The sequence below is a fragment of the Aythya marila genome (assembly GCF_965140915.1).
Source record: "Aythya marila genome assembly, chromosome: 14".
NCBI classification, from domain to species: Eukaryota; Metazoa; Chordata; class Aves; order Anseriformes; family Anatidae; genus Aythya; species Aythya marila.
The window spans coordinates 6,313,817-6,339,489 of NC_139055.1; the positions used below are offsets into that span (position 1 = coordinate 6,313,817).

At 49.6% G+C, this 25,673-nt stretch overlaps 2 protein-coding genes across 7 annotated transcripts in view; both read left to right on the forward strand.

Moving 5' to 3' along the window:
- Positions 1 to 12,555, forward strand: part of RANBP17 (RAN binding protein 17) — a 162,503-nt gene extending 149,948 nt beyond the window's left edge. For 5 of the 6 annotated variants that reach the window (XM_082771276.1, XM_082771278.1, XM_082771280.1 and 2 more), the window contains 3 exons: positions 5,077 to 5,175; positions 8,942 to 9,069; positions 12,021 to 12,555. In XM_082771276.1, the coding sequence (XP_082627402.1) occupies positions 5,077 to 5,175; positions 8,942 to 9,069; positions 12,021 to 12,117 (324 nt within the window). In that variant the 3' untranslated portion in view covers positions 12,118 to 12,555. Of the gene's footprint in view, positions 1 to 5,076; positions 5,176 to 8,941; positions 9,070 to 12,020 lie in introns of those variants that run through there. The other variant, XR_014318437.1, reaches the window with a different exon arrangement.
- Positions 12,556 to 20,751: 8,196 nt separating this feature from the next.
- On the forward strand, positions 20,752 to 22,576 carry TLX3 (T cell leukemia homeobox 3; the record flags this gene model as incomplete). The annotated part of the gene is made up of 3 exons (XM_082771925.1): positions 20,752 to 21,163; positions 21,392 to 21,635; positions 22,366 to 22,576. The coding sequence occupies 3 exons, from the start codon at positions 20,752 to 20,754 to the stop codon at positions 22,574 to 22,576; spliced, it is 867 nt and encodes a 288-aa protein (XP_082628051.1).
- Positions 22,577 to 25,673: the final 3,097 nt, after the last annotated feature.

Below are 25,673 nucleotides of genomic sequence, written 5' to 3' on the forward strand. Positions count from 1 at the left end.
GCTGGGGTCACATCCTGTGGCAGGCCAGTGGTCCTGACAGTAGCACACATGTATGCCCACGACAGCCCTTGTCACTTCTGCTACATGTTAGCAACTTACTTAAAGATCTTTGTTGATCTAATGTCATTTCACAAAGTAAGGATGACAAGGCACATGGTTCTTAAACTCCTACATATTTGAAATTCCAGCCAACTTGCTATTTCTGACAATTTAAAAGTTTTTTAGTTCAGAAATAATGGACTCGTTCTTACTCTTGTAATAAATACAAGACTTAGTTTCTTATTTCCACTGGAAATTTTAGCTTGAACAAAGGCTGAACATCAAAAATATCAGTCTGAAAGTTAGCTTTTCTAGTAAAATAAATATTTTAAAACAACAGATTAAAATTTAAGGTATTTAATAATCTTGGAGCATTTAAATCTTCCTAATATTATTAGTAAATGATGATCCGTTTATTGATATAGAAAGAATTCATGTTGAAAGAACTGAGAGCTCTAAAGGACATTTAAATTAATAATTACAGCTCCTAAATTAAGAGCAGACTGCCTGAAGCTAGAGACATAATCCTACCAAATTTTGTATGCTAAACAACGAAAACCTGAATCTTCTTCAGATCTGAGTGGAAAAAACGTGTTCTTAGCAGCCAAGGGTCTGGTTAAAAGCTGTGTATGTTTTTAGACCGTTCTAAATCTTTTGTCAAGGATTACATGCTGCTGTCTCCAGTGTTAACATAATGTTCTTTATGTTAAAAATGTGATTAGCTGCAGCAGAATAAAATATTCATCCCGACATATGGGAGAGAGAAATGAGTTATGGGACCTGCTATGATGCAAGTTCCACACTATTGATAACATGAAGCAGCAAAAAAAAAAAAAAAAATTGGAAGGCAGTTTCTTTTCCAGCTTCTTTAGAAAAAGTTTTCAGAATAAACGGTGTCTTGAGCAACATTTTCCTCCACCACCCAAGAAAGAAAGAGGCTCTGAAGGAAAAGAGGCTCTGAAGAATTAATTTATTGGAAGAATGGTTCTTTACTCTTGCCTCTTCTGTCAATAGTTTCTTTCGTACAGAACAAATGTGTCAGGAGAAACATTATTGAACCAGATAAAGTGATGCCTTATGTTTAAGATAAGAGAACAGAGGCAAGGTTGCCAATTTGAACTAAGTAGAAAATAGATTATCTGCTCCCACACCCCCTGCCTTTTTAGTGCCTCTTTCCCCACCTTGAGAGCTTGTTTTCTGCTGGAGTCAGCATGTGACATTGAACCTGCCCCACACCTGCTGGGGCAGGATCTGAGAAGTCATTTTCCTTTCAGTTTCAGCCAGTAGGGTATTTTTCACCTAGGATAATACCCCTACCTAGGGCTGATAAACTGGGCTCTTGCTTGATTTTGCCATTATACTGCTTTGTGTTCTCCAATCAGCCAACGCTTCTGTAAAATAGAGTGGTAACACCGATGTATCTCACTGGCCCAGTTTGAAGCTAACTAATGTCCAAAAAATGCTCAGCAGTTCTCAAAAGAGCTGAAATAAGAATGCAAACAGCACTGCCGCTGCTGGGTGCTTGCTCGTGTAACTGGTCTGGCTGCCGGCCTGGAACCGAGCAGGGCAGCTCTGGGCAGTGCTGCTGGCCTGGGAACTGCCTTCACCTCCTCGTTTTCGTGTTGTTGGGCAAGCTTTCGTCTTCATAACATTGCAGTTATTATTTCTGTGTGGTTTGCATCATAAATGCAAATACATGTAAACATGCATCAGCAAATAAAATACAAAGAGGGAGGCACATTATTTCAGAGGCCTCTTCAGAAGGCCAAAGAGTTCCAGTTTTTGTAATCTGAACAACACAGAGGAACAACAAAAATGGGCATACAGGTAGAGCTGTGTGTCAGATATCTAGAAATTTTCCTGCATGGGTCAACCTGTTTCTCCCAATGACTCACGATAGCAGGAACAGAGCCAAATAATGATCATGTGAGGTCTGAAGGAGGACTCTGAAGATGTCACTGGTCAACACAGGAAGAGGCTGTTCTCATGTGGAAAAGGTAGAGAGCTAGGGGTGGGACAATTAGTGAAATTAAGTGAAAGCCTGGTACTTCTACCTGAGAGAGAGTTAGTCTGGTACATCATCAATAAATGTGCTGTCTGCTGAGGCAAAGTTTCTTTATAAGGTACCACAAGCCTCGTCTAGACTAGCTCTGTTGCCTTGCAGATGAATTTGTGCAGACTGCATCACTTAGACTTAAGTTTTTTATGGCAGGGGCGATCTACTGCTTGTTCACGGGCACAATCTCTTTTGGCATGTGTCAGCAGTACTGTAAAGTGAAGGATCTGGAATGCAAACAGCTTGCTGTAGGCTCATGCAGAAATAGCACAGGAAACCAAACCTATGCAGTAAAACAAAGTGCTAGCAATAGTTGTGATGGAGTTAGTGTGGAAAACAGGAAAAGGAAGTTTGAGGCTATTACCTGGATTTTGGTGCCCTTCGTCTTCGAGGAATTAGGCACAGTACTTGCTGATTGGGTTGTGCTGTAATGCACTCCTGACAGCCTCAGACAGAGGTCTGGATGTGATAGATTGGATTGCCTCAATTTTATGCTTGCATCTCCTCATGCTGACCTGTACACCTAATGGATTTGTCTTACCCTTGCTAGAAGACATCTGCAGAGGCGATGTGATGGAATTGCAAATTGTCCACCTCCGAAAGTAGTTATCTTACATCTCTTCAAGAAGGGCATTAATCTGCTCTGGATTGTTCACAGGCAGGCACTACGGCCTTGTTCGTGTTAGTGAGGCAGTACCACTCGTCCCAGAAGTTCCTGTAATTGGAGATAACTCGATCTGGAGCACATCAGCAGTGGTGGTGTGGTGACTGTGGCTGGTTGAGGCGGCGGGTGGACCCCCATGGGGCCAGCCATCCGTGTGCCCAGGCGCGAGGCCTAGCTGACTGGAATGCCGCAGGGCTCCCTGCACTGCTACTGATTTCTGAAAGGGTTCTCTCACTAACCCTGAGAAGTGAGACTACAAATGTTCCACGGTGGGATTGTGTCAGAGGAAAAGCTTGGAGCTGGGAGGGAAGTTTTTGCTGTTCTCCTGGTTGGCCAGTACTAAGGCACACCTTTGGTAGTTAGCATTGTGCAGATTGCTTTGTGCTGGCTTTGTTCTTACACGTTGTAACATTCATCCCATTCCGTGCTTATTTCCGTGGTGTCTCTTCTGCTTATGCACAGAGACAAATGTTTCCTTGGTGAATCTGGGTGCACAGCAGTCTCTCTTCCTTACAGAGGCCAAAAACTTTCCCAGGATATTAAGTAGCAATTCTGGGCTAGAGACCCAAAAGACATCTAAGTTGTTTGGTGATGCTGGAGTTTGAAGAAATGGCACTTTTCCTCCCTCTGGGTCACTTGTGAACTTGTTCACTTTTTAGATTAAGCATCACACTGAAGGTCTTTGTACATGCATTTTTATAGGAAACACAGATACGTCAGTCTTGGTGCTCTGACTGAGTTACAGCCTGGGGGATTTTGTTTCAATACTTAAAAACGCTTCTGTCCTAACAGCTGGCTTTGGTGCCACAGAGGAAAATCTAGAGGTGAATGAATTATAAGGAGTTGTAATTATTGTTCATGTCTGGATGGTAAGCACCTACTGATGCCTGCATGGAGACATTTGAATTCCTTGCATTAGTTGCAAAGAGCTGGTTTTGTTCTATGAGTAATGGAAAATATTTTGTCTGATCTATAGACTGTGGAGTCAGGAGAAAAATCAGCCTTTCCCACGCCAGGCTGTATGTTTCTAACTTGAAAGCTCAAATAATTTGTGGATATCTCTGTTGCAGGTGATTTGTAGTGCTAGGATTCATCTTTTTCATTTAGTGAAACATGCTGTTTGACTTAGCCTTGGTCAGTTATTACAGGCTAGTTTGCAGTGTGGCAGCTCTCTGGAGACCCTGCTCATAGCTACTCATTGGCCTAGAAGAAAGGATTTAATGATTTTCTACTTCCTCTCTGTTTGGTTTTAGGGTGTAGATATTTTATAAATGTGAGTCAAACTATTTACGGGTGACATTTTACAAATTTTCACTCTGTTTAATCTCTGAGTAATGTTTTTAGGTTCGTATATGTTATGGCCCTTGGCATTTCGGACTAACGTATCTCCAGGATGACTTTGAGGATTTTATCTTTAAATGGATTCTATAGTAACTTTGTAATTTATTTTTACAAAAGTTGTGCAAATCCCTAAAATAATTCCTACCCTTCCTAGCTATGCACACTGGCAGTAAAGATGCAGAGCAATACCAGCAGAGGCCTCCAAGGGAGAATACCCCATGTGGTGGTAGCTGAGGGCTCTGGTTACAGCCAGACGAGAAGCAAACCAATTATTTGTCTTCTGCTTGTGTGCCAAAAGAACTTAAATGTACAAGTTGATAGGTCTTCGTGCTTTATAAAGTTGATCAAGTGGCTTTATCCCGACTGCAGCACTCTGTAAATTAAGTCACAGAAGTATGTCCAAATTAAGTCACAGAAACATCCAAAATCACAGGCTGGATTTGTAACTTCTGTGGAAGTGGCATAGAGATTTATAGACTCCTTGCTGTAATCAGGATTGCCTCATCACAACAGAGATTCCCTTTAGATACCTTGCAGTATTGTACAAGAAGGAAGATAGGCATGATAAAAACAGAATCTTGAATAGCACCTAGAAATTAATGTGTGACTATGATAGATTACTGGTCACGTGTGTATTACTGTCCCAGAAGTCGTGTGACAAAGCAGCAGATCCCTGTAGTAAAGTCCAAGTCTGTACCTTGAATTAATACAATTGTAAGTCTTAATTCCTGTTCATTTTGACTGCTCTAACTACAACTTCGGAGCTGAGTTTTGACATTTGTTTTCTGTAAGTTTCTTCACTTGGTAGTTTTTGTTATGGAAATAAGTGTTTGGAGGAGTGATTTTTGTGATACCATTGCTTATCTATGAAATTTCAGCACAGTTAGTAAAGGTTTCCTTTTTTTTCCCACTCACCAAGTTACACAGTATAGTAACAGTATCCATATTCACGTAAACTGTCTGAGTTTTCTTTCAGATGATGTCAATCCTAATGAACACCATCATTTTTGAGGACTGCAGAAACCAATGGTCTGTGTCAAGACCACTGCTTGGGCTTATACTTCTCAATGAGAAAGTAAGTATTTAAAGAATTTTACCAGTTTTGCTCCTCATGTGCCCAAGTAGTTGAAATCATTATTTCACGTAAAACAAAGTTGCCCATTGCTCTTTCAAATTCCCCATCTCTTTCCTTGGGACTCAGCTCACACTAGTAACAGAGAGCAGAAATCAGCTCATCTAGGTATTTTACTGATTTGTTCACAAAAGCTGAGTGGCTTAATTAGGATGAGAAAATCCTCTCAAACTTCACCCCAACTTTTACACCCAACCTTGTATCATGCAAATATGGTGAACATTTTTAAATAGATTTTACATCTTTGCTGTTTCAGAATTAAGCAGAAATAATAGGCAAGGTCATCTGGCTTTTAGATAGAAATTTGAAACAGGAACGCTGTGGAAATCACATCAGAAAAATTGCTTCCTAGAAAAAGAGTTAACCAATTTCTTTTTCTGAAAGGTTTCACAGGAACAACTAGCTTTGAGGGTATTATCTGAGCTCTTACACTTAAGTACCAGCATTGATTGCAATTTGGATTATGTTCATCTGTGGCAGATTCTGTAAACCAGGAAATACTCTGCAATTTGCCCTTTCAATAAAATCTGAAACTATGAATTTGGATATACCCATCATGTTTCCCTTGTGGCTTAATAGAGACAATATTGTCTGAAATGGAAACCATCTGAGTAAATGAATGCGAGTTGATGTAAATGTGTGCATTTTTTTGTATAGCAATGCATTGTTTCTGAAGATATTGACCTGTTGTATTCTCCATAGTTCAGAGCTAGCTCTAACTTTATTCTGAATTGCTTTATCTCTTGGGCAGTCACAAGCCTCAGTGTATTACTGCTTTGGAGAATGAATTGTCTATACAATAAGAGGGTGCTGGAAAAAAATAAGACACTAAGATTAGCAGCAACCGCATACATTAAAATTCAAACTGAAATCCCAGCTATGGAAGGAAACTAATAGAAGAAGAAAATATATCAAGAAGAGAAGCGCTGTCTCATCATTCACCTGTGCTGAAGGATCCAATTTTAGCCATATCCAATAGCACTGTCATTCATCTTCTTGGTGTGTTATTGTGATTTAAATCCAAGCTCTATAAGAGAGAGCAGTTCTTTTAAAATGATTGAGAGGGAATAAGGGCAAATTCAGTGTTTAGGAAAACTTTATGACATCACAATATTATACTTTACAGATGGAAGCAATATTTCCTACTTTGGAAGGAAAACTAATCATTTTCTATCTGCTCTGAGTCACTGCATCATTATAAAAGTGGGAAATAAGTAGTTTTGTGCATTCCCAATCTTGTTCAAGACGACACTTTTGTTTATATAATGCTTCTGATTTATAGTGTTTAAGTATTAGCCTGACTACATATTAATTATGTGTTTTTTGATGTTAGCTGCTTCAGTATAAGAAGAAATTAAATATTTCACTTGAAGATAAAACCATGGAGCTGTAAATCATAAGAAATAAATTTGTGACTGGCGGAATATTCTTCTTACTGAAATTAGACTAGTTCTAATGATTATGTGTTTTGCTTAGCCGACATGGATATGTACAAGCACCTTTACTTATGAACAAGTCTTGCATTTCTTTTGGAAGGGTGGAGAACGGGAAATATAATTTACAATATTTGTATTGCCCATTTTGCATCAAGGATATTATTTTGTGTTCAGAAAAGAGGAGGTAATGTACTTATATATGGCTGTAAAAGTCATCTTTTCTTGGCTCATTTCAGTACACTGCTGGTTTATTTATTGAAAATAGATTCTTTTATTTCAGGTAGGGTCTCTGTCTCTACAGTTCCTGAGATAGCAAGCACACATTAACCACGTTTTACTGCTTGTTCTCTTCTACTTTTGTTTTAATGATATCTTCTTTGCCAATAATTCATCTCAAAGGGAAGGAAGCAGGTTTACTTAGGGACTCAAAAAATTGGGATTCAGGCGTGCTTGTCCCAATAGGTTTAGTTATGCCAAAATGGGAATTTTGCTTAGAGTCCACCCTAAAACAACGCTAAATCTTTTGAGACAGCATCAGCTTAGTATGAAATGGGATGGTTGCTGGTGGCTCCTGACATCATTCCCATACTGAAGTGCAGCAGCAAGTTTAATTTAAATCCTAGTGGGAAGGAATTGGCAGGGAGAGCCCTTTATATCTTGATAACATAGCAACTGTTTCGTCTCCTTGCTGTTGTCCCTCAGCCAGAGAAGACAACCACAGGCATTTGAGTGTATGGGCAAAAGTGATGTTATTGCAGAGAAGCCCTAGAAACCCCAGTGCTGGGAGCAGCTCCGTAGTGTTGGGGCAGTGAGGCCATGGGAGGGTCCTACAGGGGAGGCTGCAATCACTGATGTTAGGCAAAGGTGTAATTCCTTACTGTTAGCTGAGGGTGCTGGCGATGCTGTGGGGCTGACTGAAGGCGTTCTTGGAACACCTCTGTTCTAAAAACGACTTGTGGGTACCAGAGGAGATCTCAGGGTTGTGGCCTTCTCTAAATTGAACTCTGTGTTTGTCACCTTGAGACAAGGCTTCGGGGAACGTGTTTGTTGCAAGCAGATATTTCATCTTTTACACCAGCTCCCATGTGATTTTAAAATTTGAGTTCCTAAGTAGTTTGGGACCCAGCTATTTGATCTGCTGCTGCCTTCACTTGCAGTGCTGCTTTAGTGGCCGACAGAGATGTGTAACACGGGATGTTTCTGGTTTGAAAGGAACTGGATTGAGGGCAGGTAATTTGCCAAGCAGACATTAAAGGGATTTGTACTTCTGTAATCCTGTTGAGTTGTCAGGGGCTTGGAGTTAGAGTGTTGCAGTTTTACTACCTTGTTTTTTGTTATCCCATGTTTTTTCATGTGTACAGGAAAGCTGCATTTTTGGTGGGAAACTTGGTTTAACTTGAGAGTTGTTTAACATGTTTAACAAAGATCCAGCTCCTTCTGCCTCTTGAATAATTAGGCATGGAAGAGGTCCTGTAAAACGGGGTAGAGTAGTACCAGCAATAGCCTTCTCGACTGCAGTATCAGACTGCTCTGAATCTCTGCCAGATACTTGGGCACAGGTTCATCAGAATGATTCCTTCTCCTCTGAATAATTGCCTGTATCAGTGTTCATACCATGGATGTGCTTATGCCCAAGGCCATAAAACTCTGACTGACATAGCCAATATAATAAAAAATAAACAGGATTATATGACTTCCTTGGCTATAGTAGTAGGGCAGCTGATAACCCTGGAGGTCCCCTCCTATTCCATATTTCTAGACTCAACCAAAATTTGTCCTAAGGTGGTAAAAAGTTCTATTCCAACTAGTCTGTAGATCTGCCAGAATATAATGGGAATAGTAATATAGAAAATGATACAGAATACCTAGCCTATAAAGAAGCAAAGATGATTCTGTCTCATCACAGCGCTGAAGTGGATTAGATCCCACAGTGAGGTGCACAAATTTGCACCATTCTAAAAAAGCCTTAAAAAGTAGTCAGAGAACATGTATGTCACCTCTCCTAGGTGGCTTTATGTGTTGGAACCTTTATGTGTTGGGCCCAGAGCCACTGTTGATGTGGCCCATCACTAAACTTTAGTCATGACAGAGGATTGAAGCTGGTGCAGTTCAGGAAGGCAGCCTCTGAAACCCAATTCTTGCTATTTGCCAAGCTCCTTGCACAGAGGGCAATGTGCGAAGCATTTGTTCAAGAATGCTCCAGGTGTAGGTGAGTAACTCCAGTTTCAAATAACCAAATCACATTTCTAATGTTTTCTGTTTTTTTATCATAGTACTTCAGTGAGCTAAGGGCAACCTTGATAAACAGCCAGCCTGACAGCAAACGAGAAGTCCTTGACCAGTGCTTCAGGAACCTCATGGAGGGAGTTGAGCAAAACCTCTTGGTAAAGAACAGAGACAGGTAAGTTCATAACACATAAGCAGGTGAAAAATACAAAAGACAAATGGAAACTGGAAAAAGTGACAATGTAAGGAAGTATTCCAGATAGCCGTGAACTGCATCTCCTTTTGAAAGAAGGATCACACCCTATCAAAGAACTCATCCCTAGACTTAACAGAGTCTGAACATTTGATAATTATGTATATTCCTGGTCAGAGATGTATTTCTGGATTTAATCCCAAAGTCATGCTTTGCCAGGCTGCAGCTGCTGCTTTTTTCACTTGGGCAAAACTGCCTCATTTCAGCAGGTGAGCCTCAGAGCCTCTCCTTCTCCAACCCTAAACCCCTCTGACAAAACATTTGCTTCAGTCTTCAGTGGTACTGCTGTCCTGACAGAGCCTTTTCTTGCTGGTGATGCAGTTAAGCAACTGTTTGTGAAATGACAGAATAAGAAGGGGACACTTATACATTGGAGATAAACATGGCAAGGATGTTTTTTTAACATGAATCACAAATTAACCCAATCTTGCCCTCTTTTGAAAAACAGAATGGAAGCTTCACAAAAGAAGCAGTGAGTCTGTCAGCATTTAATGTGCATGCTAGCTTTTTGTTACCAGCTAGCTGTTCTCTCATATTCCACGTGCATTATTCAACCAAAACAAACCTTGAAAGTAGAGAGAGGCAATCAAAGCCCAGACTGTGGGGCTTCCTGGAAAGCCTGAAACAAACTGGAAAATGTCTTGAAGATAAATGAAGACTAAAACCTTCTGGTGACACTTTGTCCATGACTTCTTTTCTATTTTTCAGTGTAAAAATTGGCAATTTATTTTTTTTTTTAATTCTTGTGTAGCTTTGCCTTAGTTGTGGTCATCTTTATTTTGTTTCATTTTCCTATTAAATTCCAGTATTAAAATAAGTTCTTTAAGGCTTGACTGTGGATGATAGTCAGAGACAGAGGGATTTGGAAGTGAACTCAGAAAAGTACAGATCGCACCCTTGTCAACAATAAATTTTCCAGAATTTATATGTATCAGCAAAAAAAATGGGGAAAAGACAGAACCCACAAGGAAGGAGAAGAATGCCTGTTAGAACAAATTAAATCCAAGCTGATAGTGATGGGCTGTAGGACATGGTCTGACCTTGCAGCTGTAAGTTCCGGGGGGATTCATTTGACTGAAAAGTCCTTCCTGATTAAAAAGAAAAAAGAAAAAAAAAAGAGAAACTGAGTAAAACTTGTTCTTAGAATGAGGTAGTTTCTTATTTCTATAACTGTATTTATTGAAGGCAAGAAATCCTTAAGATAACATTGTTTTCTGAGAAAAGCAGACTTTGATGTGCAGGTTCTCTGAGCTGCCGTACTCCCAGAACAACAGATGTTAAGGCAGAAGGGGGATCGCTGGATGCTCTAGTCGAGGCTGAGGGAAGGAGTACGATGGGCAGGAGGCTGAGGTCCCCTGTTGTCACCTCCAGGCAGGCACCTGGGGTGCTGGACAACACTGGGGATCCAGCTCTTGACTGTGCTCCCCCTGTTCGAGGAACGGACAGAGGCTGCTGGCAGATATTAGATTTGGCAAAGCTTAGGTTGGAATACACATAGATTTAATACAGATTTTCATCTCTGAGCTCTTTGGAGTGTTCTCAGGCAGTGGCGCGGAAGCTCTCTGGGAGCTTTTGTGGAAGTGCAGGCAGGGAGGGATGGGTGCAGGTGTGAGGGGGCTAGGGATAATTTGGTCGAACGAGCAGCTCGTCTGTCTCAGTAGCATCCGCCTGTCTAACTTAGGAAGACTTTTAAGCCATCACTTCCCCAACAGGCAGCATGAGTTAATACGATGGCTTTTCTGTTTTCAGCCCATGATTTGTAATCCTTTTCAGAGTTCTGCTGGGGAACAGGAGGCTTCTTTTAACTGTGATTGTTTAAATTTGAGCAGAAATCAATTTCCATTAGTAAGGAAATAAACTCAAAAATAAAAAATTATGAATAGAATAAAGAATGAACTTGTAATTGCATCCTGTATTTCCACACACAGTGAGCCCCCGTTTACCACACTGCTGCTACACCTACCCGTGAAGTACAGTACAGTGGAGGCAAGCAGGAAGGGAAGGGTTATGACCCCAGTCCTGCAAAGAGAGCTTTCCTGAGATCCCGTCAGTTCTGCAAGCACCTGTCCGCACAGCCCTTCGCAGGAAGGAGCCCTAAGGAGCTGTTCTTTGGGAAACTTTATTAGCTTCACTATAGTGAGCCAGCAACGTCTAACACAAAGCAAAGAGCATTGAGGCAACAAACAAAGGAACACCTAAAGATCCTACATGCAGGGTGCAATATACTTTTCTGGCATTTTAAATATCTTTTTATTTTCAAAACGCATACACGGTGTATGGCATTCAAATGCTTCATTTCAGCTAAAGATAGCCCAGGGAAGTAGATCAGATTTGGGCCATCATAAAAGCTGAGTCAGAATTCTCCTTGTCTCATGTCTGATGCCACTGGACAGATTTCCCATCCAACAGATGCCAGTAGAGAACTATTGGGAAATGCTTCTGTGAATCATTCTGTGCCAGATAGGTGATGGTGCCACATTTCACAGAGATGGGTTGTACTCAGGGGGGGCGAAGGTAGGTCTGAGATAGCCTGGACTTGATCACCCTCTGGACACGTCCCAGAGAGCCCTTTGCTGGAGGCTGGGAGAGAGGGGACGTGTTCCAAGTCACACGAGAGGAAAAGGTTTCTCGATGCGTTTGTTTCCCAGCTGACTTCTGAAATGAGTTTATTACACTTTCCGTATGTGCCAGTAAGTTCATTATTATTTTATATAACTGGGTTTTGAGGGCACCTAGTGATTTTGTTTCTGCATTTTCCTCTGTTCTTTTTTCAGTTTAATTTAGATTTTAGTTATTCCTTTTACCAATTATTGAAACCGATACCTCAGTATCAGGTCTCATTTAACGAAATGTTTGGGTTGTCTTTTTCCCAGGTTCACTCAGAATATGTCAGTCTTTCGAAGAGACATGGCTGAAGCTCTGCGCAGCGAAGGCGCCTCGGATCCCGGCAGTTTGGACATGATGAGTTGACATCGACTTAGGAAACCAGAGCACTGGCTAAAAAAACTAATTTGAAAGTTTTGAGACCCTGTTAAATTGTTAGATTTTGTCCCTTATGAAAACTATTTTTTTAAGATAACTTCTGCCTTTTTATATCTCTGGCATAAACGTAAGGATTTGTAATAGTGAAAACAATGTAAAATCAGCCTTAGCTTGAACATTTTCAGCCTTTCTTACCAAAATTTATTATCTTGTTCTTGTATCTTTACAAAATGGTGTAGAAACAGTACTTAACCAAAGAACAAAATAAATATGCATTCCTTCTGAACTTGCATTAGTTAATGATTCTCAGTTCTGCATATAGTATTAAATAACATCTCTTACCAATAAAAAACCCTGAACTCATTCTGATTGAGTTCATACTTGTTGGAAAATGAGTTGAAAACCAGTGCAAATTTTATATGACATCTTTTTGAAACAATAAAATTGCTATTTTTCTACAAAATGTTATACATTTCTTTTCAACACAGGAGGTTTATGACAACATGGATAACAAAGTGGAAGAAGAGTAAAAATGAGCATTTTAGGCTATGAATATGACAAGGAAATTAAGCATGTTGCACATAATAAAAAATGTGCAACATAATGGTTGATGGAGCAACCATTAATGAAATACTGATAGTTGTTTGAATTCTACAAGTACAAATTTTCCAGGTCCTTGGAAATGGAGAGGGGGGAAAAATGCAAAACGTTATGACACTGTTTAAAAGGGATTTAATTCATCCACCACTACAGAAAAGCAAGCAGATAGTTACAGAGACTTATTGCCCATATTTAAATGGCTTGTGGCACAATGAAGATGAACACATGCATCTAAACCAGCAAATTCAGCAAATTTGTCTTCACCTGTCAGAGGACATAAAGAGTTCAGTGTGCACCAAAACAAAATCCCTCCTCCAGTCCGAAGCTCACGCGTAAGCTCGCCACGCTGATTTTCTGTGGAACAATTAATGTCATTATTCTGTGGCGGGTACGAGGCACTGTGTGGGCTGATGAAATACACAAATGAATTGAAGCAAAATCTAACAAAAATTAGAACTATTTAAGCAGTAAGTCAATTAGTTCATAATGTACAAATGCTATTATGTGCAATTAGAAGCTATCGGCATTGGGTTGGGTTTTTCTTTTTTTTTATGTAAATAATTGATCTCATGTGCTTTTCACGCTTGCTTACATTGTTGTATTTAGGAACATTTCACCACTGTTTAGATCAGAATATGATTTTTTTTTATTGTGGCCATCAGGGAGCAAAAGTTCATACCAATATTTCCTATAGATTTTTCCATTTTTTTTTCTTTGCAACTCTTTTTTATTTTTCTGCACATTTAAACTGCAGGAGCTAGATCTGAAAGGAAATCATTTTGTTAAGCAGCTTTTTGTTTTCATTTAAGCTTAGCTGGAGAAATTATTTAACATGCAGCCAAAGGGTCTGATTTCCAGGAGTGCTGTGTACCTGAGAAAAGGATCGATGGAGTCAGTAAAGAGCAGTGTTTTTTTGGTATTGCGAAGTGCCAAGGTTTGAAAACTTCACAGTAAGTGGGTGATCATTATCAACACCTGAAACAAATAGGAATTAGTACAGCTGTTCACCTTCCACTTCGGTCCTTGAAGGAACCTAGAATCCTTGCTCCCAAGTCAAATTTTACAAGTCGCAAAACTTGTGGACTGGTTCACGCTCACGTGTGCACATGTACACATGAATGTGTGTATGTGGGGAGTGGGATTTGGGGAAAAGTCTCTCCATTCTACCTTGCAAATGGTTGCAGGGCTCAGTGCTGAGCCGTGCCGCTGCCTCTCTGGCAGGTTTGCTATACGAACCCTTCCATAACCTTACAACTCAACATTGGCATTAAAAGGCTCAGTTGAAAGCTAATGGGTTCTGTGATTCCGGTTTTCCTTGTCATAGGGTGGAAATAAATATTGGTTGCATACGAGCTGCTTGTGCTCACAGAGCAGTCAGTTTGCTGGTTAAATGAGCTGCTCTGCTGAAAGCTGAAGTTTGGCATGCTGAAAAGGAGAGCACTGTGTGCCCTCGTAACTTGGCACTCAGACTTTAGGGCTTGCTTTAATATAAGGCTGCTGACTCCCTGGGGCGCTGGAGTGCGTTTTTGAAACTTCCCTTCTAACACATCCCTTGTTACAGTTTACAAGTAAGATCTAAAGAACACCTTATAAACTGGGCACACGATGCGCGTATTTGAACAGCGTTCCAACCTTGGTTAACAATTGACAACAGGAACTTATTTAGAGTAGCTGACCATATAAATACTCTTGCTTTTAGGTTGAAAATGGATAGCATAGCAAATAATGTATTTTATGACTCCAGATTCTTTGTCGAGAGTCTTTAGTGTCAGCCTTTAAAAGGGTACTGACAAAGTGGGTACAGCACAGAATTTCCTCATATGTTTACAAAGGATGTGTAATTACTTTTTGGTTTGTGTGCATGGTTTGTTTTTTGGTTTTTGTTTTTGTTTTGTTTTTTTGTTTGTTTGTTTGTTTTTTGTTTTCTTTTTTAACACATAATTACCTTAAGAGGTTTGGATTTTTTTTTTCTCCTAAAAAAAAAAAAAAAGTGGAAAAAATGGAAAACAAAAATCAGAAAGGAAGACTGTACTTGGCCCCCAGTGTTTTCCTCTCAAGAGCCTAATGTGAGTCTGTCTGGTTATGCAAACCAACTGGGGCTGCAAAATAGTTCTGAGTCTCCCCCAGCTGTGTTCTCTCCTGTCCCAGCGAGAGGCACCAAGAAACAAATCTCAGGTAAGCATCCGTCCTCCTGAGAGGGGAGAATAAAGCAGCCCCTCGAGCAGCCTTGCTCTGCTTGCACAGGCAAAGGCAGCTTTCTAAGGAAAACACAAAGTTTTAATATCTTGTCCTGCTTGCATAAGGAGGCTTTGAAGAAACTCAGCCGTGAGTATATGCACACTTTATAAAATAATTCCTTGGACTTGTTAATGTTTTATTGTAGTATGAGTTTATGATGACAGCAAACCTTTCAAACTGTAGAGGGATAACGTGCTTCCTTGCTGTATTAAAAAATAATGTTAGTGTAGATTTTATGTACCATAGTTTAGATTGCTGTTAAGAGCGCTTCTTTGACAACATTCTTTTTGAGGCTTACAGAAAGCGCAATAAAATATGTAAGTTACATTTCTACAAACAAAAGCCATAACATAAGTTATTTATAAGTGTGAGATCCAAACAGTATCACGATAAATAAACCTTAATGGATACCTGCGGCATCCATCCTAATGTAATTTGCCCAACAAAAGTCATATTTAGTAGAAAAATCTGGCAGCAACCGCATGTTGGTATATAAAATAAGCATAGGAGAGGAGAAGGAAGGCACCGGCTCCGCTCCGGGTTTACATAGCGAGCACCTGCACCTCCCCGCAGCCCCTTGGCGAGGCGTGGGGACCCGATGGCCGCGTCCTGCAGGGTTTGTCCCGTTACAGGGACATTCCCCTCAGCTCCGCCGCAGCCTGAGGTGCTCAGAGGTGGCAGAAAGAAACGGCCCCGTCTGCCCCGCGTCCTCCTGCCGCTCTCCTTTCAGCCCCGGCTCCTTCCCTCGCGCCCTCCCCACGTCACCGAGTCTCACGCTTTTGTGTGGAGCGATGCACGGATTTTGAGCCAAAACAAAGTTCAGGCTTTTCTAATAAAACCTGTAAGGCTACCAACCGGATAAAAATGCACTCTGAAACGTGACTTGAAGCCACTAAGGTACGTTCGGTGTCTGAGGCTGCAAGCCACCTCTACCCGTTTGCTCTGAGCAGCATTTAACCCTTCCGACCCCTCCGCAGGGACCCACGGGGTTTATTTACCTCCCTCCTCTGCTTTTTGGAGGCTGGTGCCTTGCGGTGAGCGCAGACCCCAGCTCCCCCAGCCTGTGCTGGCGGGGGGCTCATCGCCCCTCTGTGCCAGGAGAGGTGTGGGAAGGTGAAAGGGGGGCAGAGCTGGGGGGCTCTGCCTGGAAGGGACGCACGGCACAGCCTGGCAGGGCCCTGCAGGAGCGGGGACAGCGGCAGGGGACAGCTGAGAGCTGCCCAGGTGGGGGCCGCTGCCCAGCCGTCCGTCCTCCTTCCCCTGCCCGCTCCAGCCTCACCCCGCCGGCCTGTGAGGCCTGGCAAAAGCCTCTGCAGAGGGTCCATAAGTAGTGGCAGGTGCTGTGTGTTCAAGGACATGTTTGGGGGTTACACAAGGGATTTTATTTATTAGTAATTCTCACCCCGTTTTATCCCTACAGAACAGGCCGTAGAGAGCCAGCCTGGCCTTGCCTGCTGCCAGTGCCAGGCGCTGCAGCAGAAACCTCCGCATGCACTGCTGCTCCCAGGCCCCGTGTGGGGAGAGACAAAACCTGAAGCAGCATCGGGGGCTGCTTTTGGGGTGCCGTGTCCCCGCCTGCGGCTGGCTGTGATGCGAGGTCCTGCGAGCGGGCCTGGTGGCTGCGGGACCTGGCTGCAAGGGGAACTGCCCTGCAGCGGCTGAATTCCTGCATCAAAGCACAGCCTCGGGGTAACAGGGGGTGATACCTGAGAGGAGACGCTGCCCTGAGCATCCTTTAAAGGAGGAGGGTTTATTTGTGGCAGTGAGACCGCCAGAGAGGCGGCACGGAGATGCTGCTGAATACTGGTGCTAGGTCAGAGGCATGAGCACGCGACCTTCACAACACTTTTTTCTTCCTACCTTGTTTCAGGCTCGAGCAGGGCTTTGGTGAGGGTCCTGCGGCCACTGCCAGCCCAGGCCCTGGCAGCAGGAGCCTTTGGAGCTGGGGCAGGAGGCAGGGACCGGGCAGGAGGTGCTGGACATGCAGGATCACAGCTGGATGGGGCAGGAGGGGGGGCTGCAGCACTCCTACATCCACCTGTGTGACATGGGTGGGCTGCACAGCCTCTTCAGGGCTCGGGGTGGATGTTCTCCCCAGCTCTGAGGTCGCTTCTCCTCTCCAGCTGGCTGCAGCAGCTCTGCTCCAGCCCGGCCGGGCCTCCCGGCCTCAGGTCTCCTGCGCGAGCATTGATCTCGCTGCGGCCCCGCGCTCCTGCTCCTAGGAGCTGCGCAGCGATGTGCCATCAATTAACGGCCCATTATTATAAAACGCTGCCTCCCGGTTTTAAAAGGTTGGAGGAGTCCCGCAGTGGTTTCTCTTGGTCTCATTCCCAGAGATCTGTCCCTCTCACCTTTGAAACAAAATGCCTCGTTTTAAAAATAATTAATGGTAAATATGATAAAAAAATAAATTATATATAAAAAAAAAGTGTAATGGATCATTTGGCCCACGCTAAATTTTGTCAATAAACATTTAACCACTAAGGCTACTTGGGGCAGAGCTGCGTGGAGGGATGCTGCCTCGGGGTGCAGCCGGATTTAAAGCCAGGGGCTGCCCTGGGTCCCCCAGAGCCACCCATGGGTGGTCTCAGGGTGGCGGCAGGACCAGGGGGTGGGTGGGGATGCTCGAGTTGGCAGCACCAGCCTCCTCCTGACAGGGATTTCGTTTTCCCTGGCACTGGACATGTCCAGGAGAGGGGACCATCCCCATCTTGCCTCTGCTTTCCAGGAATTGCTGCCTCTTTCTGCCATGGCCCATGGGGTGCAGGAGCACGTGTGGGCAGCACAGCTGTGGCTGCTGCCAGCAAACCTGCCCCAAACGCAGGAACCGAAATGTCTGGGGCTGCAACAGAAGAGGGGTGCAGGAGCTGACTCGTTTAAAAGGCGTTTGGGACTGGGGCAGTGCCTATTTCATCACGGTTTTATTCTCCCAGCCTACGGGAAGCTCCTTGCAGATGGACGGTGGCATCAGCTGCTGCCTGGCATGTGGCAGGGCCTGCGAGGACACCCTCTGATCCAATCCCACAGACGTAGCAGGGGCTGAGGGGTTCACGTGCACCCCACAACCAAACCCAGTCCCCCTGGGCTGTCACACATCCCCCTCCACACCCCACAGCCACGGGGCCGGGTGCAGCTCTGGGTTTTGGGGCAGGCGAGGAGGGCTCTGCCTGGCCGCCCCCAGATCCTCCTGCGGGCAAACTCCGGGAGCTGGGGAGCCGGCTGGTTATTCCTCTTGTGTGCCACTATTTTCCTCTGTCCCCTTCGATTTCCTCCTCCCCCCGGTGCCTCTGCAGGTGGCTGGGCACAGCTCCCCAGGGTGCAGCACCCCAGGGCGCAGCTCCTCAGACCCCCACCGCCGGCTCCGGCGGTGCTTTGGCAGGGCGCAGCAAGACTTTTCCCGGGACGGGAAACCTTGCGAGCCCACCGCGGGTGCCCGCTGCCTGCCCCCGGCCCGGCTCCGGCTCCCGACGGCCCCGAGCAGCCCCCGCCAGGGTCCCGGGGCCGCGCCGTCGGGGCGAGCCCGGCCGCGGGGCCCCAGCGCTGCGCGGGTTCTGCGCGGGGGCTGCGCGCCCCCGGCCCGCGGAGGGGCGAGGGAGAGGAGGCGGCAGCGGGGGAGCCGCATTTAAGGATACCATACGTCCCGGGTTATTAATTATAAAACGTAATTAAAGTAAAACTGCAGAACGTCAACATATTAAATTTAAAAGCTAATATTAAAATAGAGTTAATATTTAATAAGGTAGCCGAGCGTTACAAAGCTCTACTCTATATTTAACTGTGTAAAACCGGGAGAGTTTTCCCAAAGAAAAATGTATTGTTTAGCTGATTATCAAAGACTCTGTGATATATTATCCATTTCACAAAAATAATATAGATATCTTTTTAAATATAGTAATAAAAACATACTAGCGCCTTTTAAATATACTATTACTTACCACCCCTTTTCATATTGTACTATCACAGACACTTTGGAATTGGTTTAAAAGCACATCATTCATTATTCAAAGCTCATCTTTGCATATTATTCCAGCTCAAGTCTGCCAGGCTCCCTGTGAAATCGTTCACAAAATTGATAACAGCAGACACACATGCAATAAAAAGATAGCCTTGGGCAGCCAGAGTTCCCATTATGCAGATCAAGCTGCAATTTTCTCTAACAAAGCCTGCCCTGATTCAGGACCGGGTGTCACTTTATTTATTTATTTACCCTCCCCCGGGTTGCTTTTATTTTTGTCGCCCCCCCCCCCCCCCCCGCTCCCCTCCCCGTGTCCCCCCCTCCTCTCTCCCCGCCGCCCCCCACCCGCAGCCGGGCTCTCCCCGTCGGCGCTGCCCGGCCGGAGGGGGGGTCCCCGCGGGCTGCCCCCCGCCGCCCCCCGGCCCCGCACCATCTTGCCGGGCTCGGGGAAATCCGATTAGCGCCGCTCCGGGGCCGGGGGGGAGCCGCGGCGGCTGCTGCGGGCGGCCCCGAGCGGGGACGGCCCCGTCGGGCTGCCCAAGGCCGGGGGTGGCCCCGGGCGGCCCCGGGGGACGGGAGGGGACGGGGGGGGGCCCGGTAGCGGCCGAGCTGAAGGACCGCGGGGCACGGGGAGCCCCCCCCCGACGGCCCCGACGGCCGCGGGCAGCGCCGCGCTCCGTGGGCGAGCGGCGGCGGCTCCGGGGCTCGGCTTCAACCGGGGCCGGGGGGGACACGAGGGGGCCCCCATAGCCCCCTACAGCCCTCCGTAGCCCCCCATAGCCCTATAACCCACAGCCCCCCCGGGCCGTCGGGGCGGGGGCAGGGGGCCGGGGGCCGCCCGCGCTCGGCGCTGCCGTAGGAATCGCTGGGCGCGCCGGGGTAATTGAATCCCGGGCTGTACAAACTAATAAACTGCCGCCTTGTCACCGCTCCTGCGAGCACGGGCTCGCCCTACCAGGTGCTGATCAAATACCATTACATTCTATTAAAAGGAAAATTCTATTCCCTGTTTTCATTTCCCTTTATAAGAGGGGAACTAAGTAAATGCGGCTGAGCGTTATTTAATTTTTAACGCCTTTAGTCCAATTTGGACGTCAGGGAGCGTCTGCAAACTCGCTTAGCGGCCGCCTCCCGCTCCGCCGCCGCCAATTAACCGGGGCCGGGGCCGCGCCGGGACCCCCCCAAAAAAAAACCCAGACCCGCTCCCCGCTGCCGTCGGGGCGGGCGCCGGGGCTCGATCGCCGCCGCCGGGGGCCGCGGGGCCGGGCGGGGCCGTGCCCGACGGGGCGGCCGGGGGGGCCCGGGGGGCTGCGGGGGGCTCCGGGGGGCTCCGGGGGGCTCCGTGCCCCGCGCTCCCCCCGCGGGCGCGCCCCGACGGCGGCCCCGCCCCCGCGCCCCGCCCCGCGCGCGCCCATTGTCCTCCCGCCCCGAGTGACGTCACCGCGGGTCCGGCGGTTCGGGGCGGGAGGGGGGGGTGTGGGGGGGGCTCTCCCCCGGTGGCGGGGCGGCGGGAGCCAATGGGAGCGCAGAGGCCGGGCGGCGGCGGCCAATGGCGGCGGCGGGGGCGCACGCGGCGCGGGGCGCGCGGCGGCCCCGCGGAGATGCCGGGCGGGCTGGCGGGGCGGCGCGCGCTCCGCAAAGTTCCCGCGCGGCGCTCGGCGGGGCCGGCCGGGCCCGCGGTGCCGAGCGGTGCCGAGCGGTGCCGGGCCGAGCCGGGCCGAGCCGGGCCCTACCGCGCTGTCCCGGGCCGTGCCGCGCCGCGCCGGGCGGTGCCAGCGGCTCCTTTATAGCGGGCGCGGGCGGCGGCGGCGGGGCGGCGCGGGAGGAGGATGGAGCCGGCGGCGGGCGCGCAGCCCCAGCCGCAGCCGCAGCACGAGCCCATCAGCTTCGGCATCGACCAGATCCTGAGCGGCGCCGAGCCGGACGCCGCTCCCCCGCCGCCGCCGCCGCCCCCCCGGGGCCCCGACGGCGCGGCCTTCCTGGGCGGGCGCGGCGGAGCGCCCTACCCGGCGCTGCCCGCGCCCTTCCCCGCCATCGCGGCGCCCTTCGAGGACTCGGGCTCGTACGGCGTCAACCTGAGCCTGGCCCCCGGAGGCGTGATCCGGGTGCCGGCGCACAGGCCCATCCCCGGGGCCGTGCCGCCGCCCATCCCCAGCGCCATCCCCGCCGTGCCCGGCCTGGGCGGCCTCAACTTCCCGTGGATGGAGAGCAGCCGCCGCTTCGTCAAGGACCGCTTCACGGGTAAGGCGGCGCCGGGCCGCGGCTAACGGAAAGAAAAAGGAGAACAAAAAAAAAAATCGAAAAAATAAAAATTAAAAACGTAACAAAATAGCGGTGGCGGCGGGGGGAAGGAGCGGGCGGCGGCGCGGCCCCGGCCCCCCTCCCCGGCACGGAGCCGCCGTCGGGGGGCGGCGGGCGCGGGGCCGCCGTCGGGCCGGGGCCGACCCCTGTTGCTTCCCCCCCGGGCAGCGGCGGCGGCGCTGACGCCGTTCACGGTGACGCGGCGGATCGGGCACCCCTACCAGAACCGGACCCCGCCGAAGCGCAAGAAGCCGCGCACGTCCTTCTCCCGGGTGCAGATCTGCGAGCTGGAGAAGCGCTTCCACCGCCAGAAGTACCTGGCCTCGGCCGAGCGCGCCGCCCTCGCCAAGTCCCTCAAGATGACGGACGCCCAGGTGAAGACCTGGTTCCAGAACCGGCGCACCAAGTGGCGGTGAGTCCCGCGCCCCCGGGGCCGCCCCGTCGGGGCCCGGCACCGCCCGCAGCCCCGGGAGCGCCGCGGCCGCCCTGACCCGGGCCGGGAGCCGGGAGCCGGGGGCTCGGCGTTGGGCTGCCGCTCCTCCTTCCCTTGGTTTTCCTTAGTTATTTTGGGTTGGGTTGTTTTCTTTTTTTGTTGTTGTTGTTGGGTTCGGTTTGGGATTTTTTTTCTTTATTTTTTATTTGCTTTGGTTTGGGTCGTGTTTGTTTTGTTCGTTTGGTTTGGTTTTTCTTTTTGGTTTGTGTTTGTTTTTTTTTTTTTTTGTTTGTTTGGTTGGTTTTGTTTGTTGTTGTTTTTTTAATTATTATTATTATTGTTATTATTTTCGTGTGTTTTTTGTTTTTGTTTGTTTTTTTTTTTTTACATAACGTTCTATTCGGAAAGAACGAAAAAAATGAAGGAAGGGAATTACTGGGAAAATTCGGGGGAATGATTGGAAAAATCGGGGGAAATATCGGGAAAACGAGGGGTTGCTCGGAGAGGTTGTCCGGCAAACGGCTGATTCCGAAAAGGGCAGATATTCTGCAAAATGGGGGGGGGTTCGCCGCAGCTCGGGGGGCTCCGCCGCCCGCAGCGCCTCCGCCGGGGCCGCCCCGCTCCCGGTCCCGCTCCCGGTCCCCGTCCCCGTCCCGGCGGTGCCGGTGCCCGTCCCCGGGGCGGCCGGGCTGAGCGTGTCCCCTGGCAGGCGGCAGACGGCGGAGGAGCGGGAGGCCGAGCGGCAGCAGGCGAGCCGGCTGATGCTGCAGCTGCAGCACGACGCCTTCCAGAAGTCCCTGAACGAGTCGATCCAGCCCGACCCGCTGTGCCTGCACAACTCGTCGCTGTTCGCCCTGCAGAACCTGCAGCCCTGGGAGGAGGAGAGCGCCAAGATCCCCCCGGTCACCTCCCTCGTCTGAGCCCCGGCCACCGCCGGGCACGCAGCGGACTCGCCCCCGCTCCCGGTCCCGGTCCCGGTCCCGGTCCCGGTCCCGGCACGAGCGGGGCGGCGGCGAGCGGAGCCCCCGGGCCCGGCCCCGGCCCCGGGCCCAGCAGCAGGACCGGGCCCCCCGCGCCGCTTCCCCGGGGCCAAGGCGGCCGCGGCGGGGCCCCGCGCTCCGCTTGTATCTTCGTGTCGATGTTCCACTAGGAGGGGAGATAATGTCACTTTTTGTAAGAAGTGTTAATAATTTAATTTATTTATGCATCGAGATTTTGGGCACTATTAATATGGAATTATATAAAACCTCGATTATTTATATCGAAATCCGGACATAGGGATTTTGTGTTGGCTTTGGAACAAAAGGCTATTTTATTTTATTTTATTTTTTCCCGTTCTGAGGATAGTCTAAAGAAAAAAAAAAACGCACCTACCTATCACTTAGCGGAGGGGACTAAGTGGAGCCGGTGATGACTCATTAGCTTAGGAAACCCTATTAAGCTGAAAAGCGGTAGCTTCCATCTGTCCCAGGTGAAGTTAATGTCAGCTGTAATTTATTCACCGTAGTAATAAGGGCTCCTTTCAGGCGACACACACACTTTATTTCGTCCTCACCTTCTCCTGCCGACGAGCTTAGCGCACCGAAACAGCACCCGCACCCTCTCCTTTCGCCACCGACTCTAGAGAAAGCGCCTTATGTTTCATAATAAAGAAGATTTGGGGTTGACACAGACCATGTATAATACTTTGTACTTGCCGAGACGTGTAAATAAACGTTTTCTTTAAAAACGCCTCTCCGCTCCCTGCGTGCCTCGGGGCGCCGCCGCCGCACCGGGACCGGGACCGGGACGGGGACGGGGACCGGGGCCGAGCCGGGCTGGAAACGGCGGGGCCGAGCCGGAGGTGAGCGGGCGGCGGAGCGGGGACGGCACCGGGGCGGTACCGGGAGGGCACCGGGGATGGCACCGGGACCGGCACCCGCGGCTCCGGGCGGTGTCGGCGGCTTCGGGAGCCTCTGCCGCGACCCCGCCGGCCCGGGGGGCTGCGGCCGCTGCCTTTCGTTTGCCGCTTTTATTTTGCGTTTGGGTTATTCGTTATCGAAGGCCGGGCCGCTGGGGGGCTGCGGGGCCGGCCGGGGGCGGCGGGCGGCGGAGCGGGGCCGGGCGCCGCGAACGGGGCCGCCGGGGGTCGCCCGCTCCTGGGGTGTCCCCGACCCCCGGCAAGGGGCAGGGTCGGGGCTGGAGCCCGTCCCCGGGGTAGGGGGGGGGGGGAAGCGGCACCGCATCTCCTGCCAGCGCCGCTCCCGGGGGCGATGGGGCTCGGGCTGACCCTGCCGCAGGGGTTTGGGTTGGATTTGGGTTGGGTTTGGGTTGGTTTAGCCCGGGGGGGGCTGCGGCGGTGCGAAGGCCGGGCCCAATCCTGCCCCCGGGGCTGCGCTGCGGCTGCTCGGCCGGCGCCGTTCAGCACCCGGGGATGTGCGGGCTGAGCCGGGCAGCGGCGGCCGAGAGGAGGTGGCTGGCGGGGAACGGAGGATTAAAAATCAAAAATAATAATAACCAAAAAAAAAAAAAAAAAAAAAAGCAACGAGGCAGTCTGTCCCTGGCCACGGATTCTCAGGAATGCCGCTTGCCCGCAGCTTTTGGCCGTCCCCGTTGTTATCCCTGTCCCTGTTCCTATCCCTAGCCCTGTCCCCGCCGCCGCCGTCGGGGCCGGGGCCGGGCAGCGCCAGGAACGGCAGCGGGCAGGGGGAGGCCGGGCCGGGGCCGAGCCGAGCTGCCCCGGGGCCGAGCCGAGCTCAGCACCACGGGAGGGGGCTGCAGTAAGCGGGCCCCCGCTTTCACGCCTGTTCCTTGTTGTGTTTGGTCGGTGCCCCCTGCCAGCTACAAACTGCCTGCGTTTTTTTTTTTTTTTTATTTTTTTCAACGCCTCTTTATTCTTTAGCTGTCGGAGCACTCCACGGCCCCACGCCGCTGTATTTTCCCGATTTCCCTGCATATTTATTTTTATTTTTATTTTTTTTTTTTCCCTGCGCGTTGTCGGAGAGCTCAGCACCGCCGCGGTCGGCTCTGCGGCAGGCGCGGAGCTCGGCAAAGCCACCGAGCGCCGCCAGCCCCGGTACCGGCACAGCACCGCTGGGGCCGGCCCGGTGCTGCCAGCCCCGGCAGGGCTCCGCTCTCCTCCCCGGGACGTGCTGGGGGCACGACGGCAGGATCGGGCCTTGGGGGGGCCCCAACTTTCCGAAGGACTTCAGAAACCGGTGGCTGCCGTTTCTGCCGTGCGAATAGCCCCGGTAGCAGGGTGCTGGCACGGGGAGCTGGTGTGCTGGGGCTCGCCGTGGTGTCTTTGTTCCAGAGGAGAGGGTCTCGGGGTGCGGAGATGTGCAGAGCGCAAGGGCCAGGCTGCAGCTCGCATCCGCGGTGTGTGGGGTGAGACGGCTCCGGGGGCACTGATGTGGCCCTGCGAGGAAGGCGATGGAAGCGGGGAGAGCTCCAGCCCCTGCCTGGGCGATGTTCATGGGAGCGCCAGGGAAACGCCAGTGGGAACGACTACGCTGCATTTCCCTCCCCGTGGGTGACAGCAGCGATCCCTGGCAGCCCGGTTCGGGGGTGGCAGGGCTGCCCGACGCTCCCTGCTGTGCGTTTCGGGATGTCCATCAATAGGTGAAGCCAGCCACGGGGCGTGCGGGGACCTTTGATGCTCCCAGCGTGAGCCTGTCCGTCCCTGGGGGTGCAGATGCCCGGGGAGCAGAAGGCTCCTTTTTGGGGTGGGCTGCTTGGCTGTGCTGATCCTGGTGGGAGTGCTGCCCACATGCTGCCCCCGGGCTGTGTGCAGTGCCTCGGACACCTCGATCCGGGCTGCTGTCTGCGGGCAGCGGTTTCACTTGCAGGTTCCTGACACAGCCTGGTTTGCCCCCACCCTCCCACCCCTGCCAAATGCCCCCTTCCCTTCGTGGGAACCTCCTGCAGACACCCAGAGAAGGGGGAGAGGGAGCGAGGGCAGCAGCTCCGACAGCCGTACTGCGGCACGGCCGCTCTCCTATGGGCCTGGCTCACTCGGGGGGTGCATTTTGAGCAGAG